This window comes from Pyxicephalus adspersus, chromosome 2 (genome assembly GCF_032062135.1).
Source record: "Pyxicephalus adspersus chromosome 2, UCB_Pads_2.0, whole genome shotgun sequence".
Classification (NCBI taxonomy): domain Eukaryota; kingdom Metazoa; phylum Chordata; class Amphibia; order Anura; family Pyxicephalidae; genus Pyxicephalus; species Pyxicephalus adspersus.
In genome coordinates this window covers 54,223,427-54,234,905 of record NC_092859.1, presented here as the reverse complement: position 1 = coordinate 54,234,905, position 11,479 = coordinate 54,223,427, and the positions used below count along the sequence as shown (strand labels likewise).

The window sequence follows — 11,479 nt, the reverse complement described above, 5'->3', positions numbered from 1 at the left end:
TTTCTTCATGCCCAGTGAGATCGGCTATCTACCATGCAGTGTAAGATGGGTGAAGTAGGCAGAAGGCTGAGGACGGCTTTTGGACTTCATTCAGAAAACCTCTAGAGAGATTGATGGATCTGCAAAAATAAAGACACCAACAGTTTTTTTGCCCGCAAAAAGGCATTTTTTATATACTAATAGTTTTTTTTAAATTGATTTTTCAACAGGGTCATCCGTTTTAGTAAGTTGCCATTTTTGCTGTTAAAAAGATGGTGTTTCTACTATATATAATAATATATATTCAGTTTTTTTAATATTTGGTAGAAGTATAACATTTGGAAATTGGCATGTAAGGATTTACCATTGCTAGGATAGGATAACTGAGCTTTTCTACTGGGACATTGCACTAAAGAGGCTAAACAGGAACACAGAGATTTTAAATTTGCCCTTACTTTACACAAAATATTTTGGCCACAGTTTACCTTTAGTATATAGTTTACAAAAGACCATTATTGTAATTTGGGGAAACATTTATTTAATGTGAATTTATGTCTATATATATATATATATATATATATATATATATATATATGTATGTATGTATGAGTTTGATTGGTAACCTGTATTTTGGTCCAGTATAGGCTATAGTGCAGCAGATGGCAGGTTAGCTCTTAAACTGGATTTTAGTCTTTATAAAGATTACAGGATAATCTTCTGCAATGGTCAGTGTAGCAGACCATCTTGGTATAAAATGTCCAAGTCTGTATATGCAGATATTTTCTATCAGTAGACCTAAAATAAAAATGAATGAAAATCTTTCCAAAGAAGAAAAAAGTTAAATTGCCTAATAGACAATTGGACTGCATTATTAGTGTTTCATTATTTTGTCAATTTACCAAATAAAGTGGATATAAATAATTAATAAAGGTCGTCTTTAAAGAACCACCTTACTTAAATTAGTTTAAGAGATGGTATGTTGGTTAGTTTCTTCATTGTCTGTCAGTGAAGAATAGTGGCTGGGTTGAAGTGTTGTAATTTGGTGATAATCTACTCCAGATTTCATTATTTTCGGGCAAAACCTAGTTATTTAAATAGGACAAACTGATGTAACAGGGTTTTAAATTAGTAGAAAGTAATTTACAGTCTTGTGTGTCTTTTTAATATAGTGCATTGCATGAATTAAATATTTATTAGTAAAACTATGTGGTTTTGTGTTTAATGTAGAGTGTATTTCTTTTCTCAATGTCACTAGGATTCAGGCACTATGGATAAGTCCGATGTTATATTAAAACTTCAGTGCCGGTTAAAAGAAGCAGAGGAGGAGCGTAATAAGGCTGCACAATATGGCCTTAAACTGCTGGAAAGTCAAAGTGATCTTCAAAATCAATTAGAGGAACAACGAAATGAGATGACTCAAGTAATTGAGGTAATTAGAGCAAACCTAACATAGGTCTAAGTTGCTAAACAATTTGTAAATCTGGTAGTTCCCTCTGCAAGGTAAATGTGTTGCCAGTTTCCCCTTTGAAATTTTTTAGGCAAGGTCAGTTGAGTTTAAGCTGACAATGCTGAAATTCAGGTAATTGTATTCTTCCTCTACAATCTATTATGAATGCTGCAGCCAAACCTATCCATCCTTCCCACCACTCCTCTCCTGCTGCAATTCTTTGTAGTTCTCTTGGTTGGCTTCCTTTTCACCTTAGTATGTTCGGAGGTAGGTGGACATAGTCCTTTAGAAGTCTAGGAAGCCAACAGGAAATCGCTGGATGTAAACAACGGCAAGTATGCATCTGTGGAAGAGATGGATGGGCTAGTTTAAGTCATTGAAGAGGCCAAGTAAAATAACTCAATTTTGTTTAAACGGGCAGTTCTTCTTTAAAAAAAAAGTTGTTATAATGTGCAAGTGTTACCAGCATATTTGTTGAGACTGAATCTAGGATGCAGCAAATACTAATACTGAATTTTCAAAAACATCTTCTTGTATCCAGCCAATTTTTGTGATTTACCTCCTAGATAGAGATGTTCTCTAAGGAACTCCTTTGGAAGCTAGCGGTCACTAGTGATTAGAGATGAGCAAGCGAGATTGAAATTTCGATCTCGCTGCAAATCGGGCCATTCTCGCTTACTGAATATGTAAGCGAGAACAGCCTGTGTAAATTCGTCCGCCGAGATCAAATTTTTTGGAACCTGCAAGAGCAATCAGGAGCGGAGCTGTCAGCCCCTGATTGCTTTTGCAGCCCTGGGGATCGCACGCTGACTTGCAGCTGTGGAAATCATCCTGTAATGATTTCCTCGATCTTCCAATGGGTCCGCAAAATCGGTTCGCTGAATTTTCACGGACCCATCGGAAGTTCGAGGAAAATTTTCGTGATAATGTCGGAGTCATTCTCACTCATCGCTACCAGTGATATCTACATTGTGTTTTGGCAGTGTTCTGTCTTTCTGATGGCAAAAGATATAACTTTTGGTCTCTTTAAAGGGCTAAGGGTTGTTTCCAAAGAGATTGCACACATGAGTGAGCAGCTTTATCAAATTGTGTGAATACTTCTTTGTATAGCTTCAGAGATGTGAAATTGGTGGAACTGGAAGATATTTAGTGAGATAGTTTCCTGTAGCATTTAAAATTGTATTTGTATTGAGGTTGTTTTTCCTAATATTTATAAATAAAGGGGATAGTTTTTGATTTTTTAAAAATTTAGAAGTCAATAATTGTGTGGTGGTTTTGTGGTACTTTCAAAGGAGTTGTATCTATAAAAATTGGGCCAAAAATGGAAGTTCCCCATCCATTATTTAAGTCTATATGTGTTTGCAAGTGATTGTTCAAATTAAATAGAGAGCCCTACCATGAATCCTCCAGAATAATCCAAGAAAGGGAAATTAAAGAGGGCTGACTAATATATGAAAAGGGTGGATGAATAATGGGAGTTCTCTCAATTTAAAAATATATTTTTTTAAAATATTTGTCTGAATCCAACTATTGGAGAGCGTTCCACACCACGTGTTGGTCAGTAGATTGGTGTAGATTAGGCAGGGGCAAACTACGGCCCCCGGGCCATTTACGACCCGATCTGATCCTGGCCTGCCCTCCTGCCAAATTTTAGAACCCATTGTGGCCCCTGAGCCAAAACGTTTGCCCACCCCTGGCGTAGATGCTTGTTCTACGCTTTGAGGTGTGTATTACTGCACCAGTCTTTCAGAATCCTATTAATATTGGTATTAAGTTTTTGTGAGGTAGGGCAACTGCACTTGGTCCTGCACAGAGTGGTGTGTATAGCTTATCTTGTGCTGCTTATTGATTTATATCAATTTCAGTGTTTTTTTTTTTGTTTTTTTTGTTTTTTTGTGGTGTTGCCCTATTTCTCTTCCCTTATTCACTGGTTAAAATAAAAGGTTTTTGTTTATGTGCAATAACTTTACCTGCTATAAAGAATAATTTTCTAGCAAGTGTGCTGTTTGCTTTCTTGATAAGGTTGATAAGGGGGAGGGGGGGTGTTTGTAAAGCATCATGTGTAATGTTTTTTTTTTTTTTTTTTTTTTGCTTACTTGAATTAGAGTTTGGAACAAGAAAAATATTCTCTAAGTCGAGAAGTTGAGCTTAAAATTCACATGCTGGAAAGCCTAACTACGGAGTATGAAAATGTAAAACAACAACAGAAGGTTTATCTTGAACAACTGCAAGAGCAAATGGAGAGGACACGTAATCGAGAAGTCTCTGAACTAAAAACTAAGGTATTGGCATGTTTTCATTTTTTTTTTAATCTCCACCTCTATAAACATTTCTAATCAGATTCAGTATCTAAACTCAAACTGTTTCTTCTCTGTTTAAATTTTTCAGAGCAGTGGACAAACCCTCAAATTTTTCTCTCCTGTGATAATAATTTCAGGGTTAAAACATTTTATACTGAGGTAGCTGCTAGGAGTTTACTTCCTTCTAATATAGACTCCTCCAGAACTACATGTCCCAAGAGCTCTTATGTAGATGAAGTGTGTGGACAGGCAGCTGAGTTATGGTAGCAGCATTGTTTTGCAATGTTACATCTGTTCCTCAAGCACATGTCTTCTTACACCTATCTTTTCCTTTTTTGCTGTGTTTTCTTAAATAGGTGAAAGCATACAGAAATGGGGTTGTGTTACTGTACATAATCGAGTTTTGTAGAAACAGTCAAATAATTTCCTTGATCTAATTGTCTCTATATCAAAACTGTAATTGTTATAAATAGCTGTTTTTCTGTTTCTGTATAAAGATGGAAAAGCTGAAGGCTGAATTAGATGAAGCAAGACTAAGTGAAAAACAGCTACATCAAAAGTTAGATCATCAAGCTGTGATGTTGGCTAATAAATCTGAGGAACTTCGAATGATGTCTGAACGTGCTCATGAATCAATGTCTTCAGAAATGGTTACAATTCAGCTGGAGATGCATGAGCTAGAAACTGCCAAGGTAAGCGTTTTTTTTTTTTTTTTTCCCTCAGAATTTATAAATTTATAATAAATATTTAACACTCATTGCTAACAGGTAGCACAAAACATATTTGAGACTAAGACCTTCCCATCTAATCTTTCTGTTTTATTATTTTATTAACTTATAAAAAGGGCTGGACTTTTATTTTTAAACAACCACAGTGTCCATAGGAAAACCAACAGTAACAATTATTCAATCAATCCAAATGTTTGTCTGACAATGGTTTTAGTGGAATAGGGATCATCTGCAAACTATGTATTTCAGGTCACTATTTATGGATAGGAGGAGGGCACACACATACTCACTACACCGAACTTCTATCCAAAAAGACCTGTGCCTATTAAAGTGTCTAGTAAAAAAAAAAAAAAGGGGGGGGGGGAGGCGGAGCCTTTGCAGTTTTTTTTTTCTTTTTAATTTACTTTTACTTTAATTTCAATGCTTTTCAGTCACAGGAATGCTATACCATAAAATGAAAAATCTTCTGTTATCCTCTTATAGTTAGTTTATTTTGCAATGTATAAAAGAAGAAAAAGAATGAAGTTAATGGCTCAGAAATTGTGTGAAATAATATAGATGTGTATTTGTTACAAAGTATCAAGAAAAAACATTTACATAACGCAATCAAGTATTTTACCGTGGTTCTGTTAACACTTCACAGGACCTAGGTGTTACATACTAGAAACGGTACTTCTATGTCATCTTATGTCATATTTTGCAACATTTTTTAGCTTTTTAGGTTTAGGTTGATCTTATTGATCATACTTATTGTTTTCCTATTAAGCACTATTTGCAGGTACATATATTATTAACTAACGTCTGTTTTTTTTTTTTGTTTTTTGTTTTTTTTTGCTCTGTGAACAGGCACATTTGCAAGAAGAGTTGAATGAACTGCAGTACAAAAATGAACAACTCATTCTGTCTAATGATAATATGAATCGTCAGGTTGAACGTCTTCAAGTAGAAAAGGAAGAGAGAGAAAAAGAAGCCGTAAATTACTTCAGTGCTTTAGAGGTAAAACACTTTTCTGGCTTTAAAGTTACTTACCCTAAAGCCTTAAATCAACCATTTAATTTAATTTACCTATCTGCCCATTAGATGTGGTTGCATTTTTTCCTAGCCTTTGCTTACGGATCCTACATTCAGTGGTAGTATGGGAAATGTCCCCTTCTGCTCTGCCTATTGCTCTCCTGAATAATGCATTGCAGTTTACTGTTGCTTAAATGTGGATACTACCTTTCTTGTGGCTAACAAGATGTTCAGAATATCTGCTGATCTTGCCAGAAATTCAACGTCCCTGATGAATTCTGTAAGCTTAAAAAAAGCACAAACACCACCTTTTTGTGTAAATTACTAATCCCATAAATCCGTCTCAAGCAAAAGTTCATATGTTTGAATTTTAGCTTGTTTGGGAACCCTTTCTGTCAAACTCACCTGATTAGTGAGCACAGCCAACAGGGTTGCTATGATTTAATGCTATGAATTATTTTTTTAGGAACAAGAGACCATTAAAATCTGGGCACCAAAATTATTCCAAGGGACAGAGGTGTAGTCAGCAGCACACTTTGTGGCTAACTTTTTTACATTTTGCTAGCCCTTACAGATGGTCAGCAACAATAATAATAATAATATTATTAGGTGCCCATTTATTGATATTGGTGGGGTTAATAATCCACTGAACGATCACGGAGGGGGAGTGCAAAAAATGGTCTAATTTGTAAGCAGAATAGGGGAAAAAACAAAAGAAAACAGATATACAAGCATTTTTTGCTACTCTGCAGTTGGAATAAGCATATATTTAGTGTGAATAAAATGAACTAAGCACTACCTGGTGTACGAAGGTGGGTTACCAGTGTCTTTCAACTTTCTTTTTTTATCCTTTTCCATTTGCACAGAATACTAAAGCAATCACTTCTCGTGGATGAATCATCATGCATCTTGTTTATAAATATACCCTATATGTATAATCATCTTTCACTGTCACTTACTACAATTTGATCTTTTTTTTAATTTGCAATTTTATTGTAATTTTATTTGTATCTTTTTTGTTTCTTTTGAAATTCTAACAGAAATCACATGAAGAAAAAAGAGAACTGCAGGTTCAGCTTGATCAAGCATTACAGCAGGCTCAAGACCCTAATAGCAAAGGCAATTCACTGTTTGCAGAGGTAGGGATTGTCATGCTTTTAGAACAAATAGTAGAATAAAAAATATAGTGTACTAGGTCCCCATCCCCCTGCCAGTTTTCTGTATGCCTGCTTAAAGTGGAACTAAAATCGCAGTATGTACTTATCTTATGCTGTTGCCCTGCAGCTATGACCGTCATGTCACTGTCATTGCTCCACATCGCTGGTTGAATGCACAGGATTTACAATACATATCATCCCCGATGGCTTTCTGTATGTGCGGCAACACTGCTTGGAGCTGAGCTCTCAGCTGCAGCATGTGCCGTGTAGTTTAGAGCAGAAACAAAAAGTCACTGGGTGCCAGGGAGTTGGTTGTTTAACAAATAGACTTTTGTCAGATAGTATTACCTTCTGATGTTTTTTTGGGTTTTTCAGTTTAGGTCCAATTTAGTATGCTGTTTATTAGTGAAAACATGTTCGCAAGCTGTCATTTTTGGTGACACTTCAGCCTGCTTTTAGATCTGTGTTAATGTTCCCTGGAATCTAGCAAATAAAATAAATGTTATTCATGCTTATTTACTTGCTCTGCCTAAACCAATTCAAATTATTTAGCAGGTAATTGAAAAGCAATCAGTGTGGGATATATGTCTGTGACTGGTGGCAGTATTTAACATTTCACAGAGAACCCCCTCATGTCTCAATCTAAAGCTACGTACACACGTCAAATTTTTCTCGCCCAATAATCGGCTTTGGCCAGATGCCGGGCGAGAATCTGGGGTGTCTACAGCCCGCGTCGTTCATCGTCCGTGGATCTGTCCTGGCGGATCCACGAACTATGAACGATGCGCGATCCTAATGCAAGGGAAGGGGGAGAGCGCGCAGCAGGGTGCGGCTCCGTCGCTCTACCCCTTCCCTCTCCATAGAGCAGAACGGTGCTGTATGTACAGCACTCGTTCGTGCATCGTGCGGTTCTTATCGTTGGAAAGGATCTTTCACGATCCACAAGAATTGCACGTGTGTATGTGGCTTAAGTGTTAACCTTGAAAAAAAATGGTCACTGTTAAAAAAAAAAACAACAAAGAAGATTTTTTACTGTACTTGGTCCTAGTCTAAAACGTCAGCTTGAGTGTGCACAGGTGACTTCGCACTTTAATTTTTAGCATCCCAGGGTGCTTAACTATGTAGATGTAAGTAATTTGAAGAACTAAAAGCTTTGTTTGATACTACTGTACCGTCTGCGCAGTTGAACACTATATACATTCACTTGCATAGGTCCAGTCCTAACATTTTTTCATTTGTCTCCCATCACTTTACATTTTGAAAGCTGTTAGAGTTTTGCCAATTTTAAGCCAGCAAAGCTTTGGTACTTCTTTTTTTGATAGTTTACCTGTCCCCTCCTAAGCATTCTTGTTGGCTAGTGAGGAAGCCTATCATAGCAGTGAGCCAGTAGGAATTTGGGACTCATGACACTACCTGTTCAGAGCCACAGTAATCAATCAATACAGATTACAAACTGCTAGCAGATTTTTTATTCTTTATGTACAGCCTTATGTACTAAGCAACAAAATGGCTGAGCCCTTTTTGATATAACTTATCTTTCTTTCTCTTCTCTTACCCCCTCTTTCCTCCCCCCTCCCATTCTCCCCTCTTTCCCAGGTTGAAGATCGTAGAGCAGAAATGGAACGTCAGTTAATAAGTATGAAAGTTCAATATCAATCTCTTCAGAAACAACATGCTTTTTCAAGGCAACAAATGCATCGTATGAAGGTATGAGTTTAAACAATATTTTTCAGCTAGCCACAATCTGAAGTACAAACTTCTTTACTTGGCCTACAAGTGAGTTTGCTTGTATGTTTTTTTGAAATGTAGCCATACATGTCATAACCTGATAGTACAGTAACATTTAAAGATGACTATATATTGTACATTATCATTAAGATTTACTTAGTAGCATGTCTGAGTGAATAATTGTGTGAATATCTATTAAATGTACTATTTAGTGGGCTTGTATACTACATAGTTGTTGCCTGAAGGAAATTGTATCTGGGTGTAATGGGTATACAATGTACTTGCCTTTCTGGCAGACTGTGTGAAGACTTGCCATGTTACTGACCCCTGGTCGCTGTCAAATGAATGCTGTATGAATATGTTTGGGGATCTCAAAAAAACAGACAGATATGAGATGGTGTTCCAAATTAGATTAGATTTATTGCTGCGCAAAGAATAGCAAGTAGTATCCAAACATATGCTTGGCAAGCTCTCTATCTAACAGCATACATCTATCTATTATAGGCTCAATAATTTCCCTCCCAGGTACCATTCCTTTACAAAAGGATCCCGCAGTCACAGTCCAGAGTTGGCCCATGGTCCAGCAAGAGTTCAGTGCTGTTCGTGGGTGGAACTAAAATATGTAGAAACAGGAATATGTATTCACACACCTTCAAATGTCAAATACCTGCAGTAGCTAGTGGGCAACAATACAGCTAAACTTCATACAGGTCTGTAGGATATAATCATATTTTGAGGTCTATGCACAAAATTGGTAAAGATAGTATAAAGACTACTGCTAACTTCCTAATATTCTACAAGTGTTAGAGTATTTTTTTGGCAGTAATGATAATTCTCTAACTTTCATACATACTAAGAAATGGCCTTGAACCAGCCATGCTGCAGTTGGAGCCAGAATCAAATTAGTGAGCTCATGATCTTAATGATTGTTACAGGACAGTGAATCAGAAAGAACCAAGGCCATAATAATTCTACAACTAGCTTTTTCAGCCACCATTTTTTTTTTTTTATGTTTGATTTCATTAATCTAATATGAAGGGGATGATCTGAAGTTTGAATGTGCAGTAAGTGCAGCTGATCTAACCTCTAAATGGGCAGGTATTTGGTTTGAACAAAGTACTGAAATATCAGAAATTGAGGCTGATCTGAGGATTTAGACAGCACATCTAAGCTGTGAAAACGGGGATCGTATTAAAGCTGTAAGTCAAGTTAATAGTTTAGTACATGGTAAAGTAGAAAGCAAGAAATAGTAATGCAAAAATGATATGACTATATATGGTGCGATTTGTTCACAGGTACCCTAGTTCAATTGACATTTATTGGGGAGAAGGTTTGCTGAACTCTGACCTACAACATCGTGGGAATATAATGTCCTAACTGCTTAAGCCCTCACATCTATTAAGAGGTGCTGCAATAAGCATACAGAGATCAAAACTATGCATAAATACACACACAAATGCACACCTTATCTTACCCTTCCCAGTGAATGAACACTGGCCATCTATAGAAAAGGACACACTAAAAGTTACCTGGATAAGGGCTTTTCCTAATTTCTTTGGCAAACAGGATTTTTCAGGCTTTAAAGCAATTGCAGTGGAAACCGGGTACTTGATCTTGAATCTTTCTGTTGAAACTCCAAGGTGGTCCCATGTCAGCCAAGCAGAGTCCTTTCCAGCTTCTCCTGGCTATGTCCTTGTCCTATTGAAACCTACTCTGGTACTAGTAAGCTAGCTGGCTGTCTAGGTTTGGAGCCTTTGGCATTGCACTTGTCCCTTGAGGGTTTGCCTAAGGGATTATGCCAAACACATGGTGGCTTCTACTTCTAGGTCCTTTCAATGACTTTTTCTAGTTACCCCTCATCTGGTTTTACTCGGGAAGAAGTTAATACACAGCACTGCTGTAATGCAATAGGTAGAATGTCATGTGCATTTTCTATTACAATTCAGCATGGAGAAAGCATCTGATTTCTGTAGTTTGGAATTGTTACCCTACTCCCTTGGATTGTACTATAGCTCTGAGTCCAGCTGAGTCTCTGGCTCGGTGGTTTATATCAGTTTTGGTCTGACTCTAAGGCTAAGTACACACGTATAATTGTTCTCGTCCGATAATCGGCTCAGGGCCGATATCGGACAAAAATCTGGCGCGTGTACAGCGCTCGTCGTCCATCGTCCAAACGACCGTCGTAGGGGATCCATGGACGATGGAGGACGAGCGATCATAATGAAAGTAAAGGGATAGAGAGCGCAGCAAGGTGTCGCTCCGTTGTTCTCCCCCTCCCCTCTCCATAGAGCAGGACGGTGCTGTATGTACAGCACTTGCTAATGCATCGTGCAGTCATTAGTCGTTTGAAAGGATCTTTCATGATCCTTTCCAACGACTAATGACTGCACGATGTATTAACAATAGTTCGTGCACGTGTGTACATAGCCTAAAGCAAAAGGTTGCAAACAGACATCAGCACCTTTTATTGCAGGTTCTGTGCGGAAATTGCATTTGCTTCAAACACCTGGTTCAGTCACTTTGCCATTTTTATCTCATTTTCATTCGCATGTCTACTTTACTTGAGTATATTTTAAAGAGAGCACTTAAAGAGAAAGTTAAGTAGGAAAGGAAACTGTATATTTATTTTTTTTTTTGTTTGTTTTTTTAGCCACATATATTTTTTTTTTGTCTCATAGGTGCAGATTGCAACGCTGTTACAGTTAAAGGGATCACAGATGGACCCTGACCAGATGGAGAGGCTACAATCCATGGTTGAACAGAAGAACAGTGAAATAGAAAAACTCCTTGCAAAAGTGAGGCATCTGGAAAAAAATCAGGTTTGTCTTTCATATATTCATTCATTTATTATTTTTGCTGAATTTGTTTACATGTATATTGGCCGTGAAGATTGGTGTGTGTGTGTGTATTCCTAGCTAAACATAAGTAATATATGTGTTTCTAGGCATTCTTAAATGTATGTTACCTTTGTTATCAGATGTTTTAGCAGCAAGTGGAATTTAACCCATGCCCCAGTCTTCCTATATGCTGATCCTGTTTAGCCTGTGGATGTGGGTAAAGAAGTGTCCTGCAGATTGTTGTATCAATGACATGATAGACATCTGCTTATGTGAATCTGTGCTTCCCTGA

The 11,479-nt window shown here is 37.2% G+C and overlaps 1 protein-coding gene across 4 annotated transcripts in view; it reads left to right on the top strand.

The window, feature by feature from the left end:
• The window catches only part of SPDL1 (spindle apparatus coiled-coil protein 1), a 38,229-nt gene that overhangs the window by 15,499 nt on the left and 11,251 nt on the right, over positions 1 to 11,479 (top strand). For all 4 annotated transcript variants that reach the window (XM_072400805.1, XM_072400806.1, XM_072400803.1 and 1 more), the window contains exons 2-8: positions 1,235 to 1,408; positions 3,532 to 3,708; positions 4,224 to 4,418; positions 5,301 to 5,450; positions 6,506 to 6,604; positions 8,219 to 8,329; positions 11,029 to 11,169. In XM_072400805.1, coding sequence (XP_072256906.1) covers positions 1,247 to 1,408; positions 3,532 to 3,708; positions 4,224 to 4,418; positions 5,301 to 5,450; positions 6,506 to 6,604; positions 8,219 to 8,329; positions 11,029 to 11,169 — 1,035 coding nt within the window. In that variant the 5' untranslated portion in view covers positions 1,235 to 1,246. The remainder of the gene's footprint in view (positions 1 to 1,234; positions 1,409 to 3,531; positions 3,709 to 4,223; positions 4,419 to 5,300; positions 5,451 to 6,505; positions 6,605 to 8,218; positions 8,330 to 11,028; positions 11,170 to 11,479) is intronic.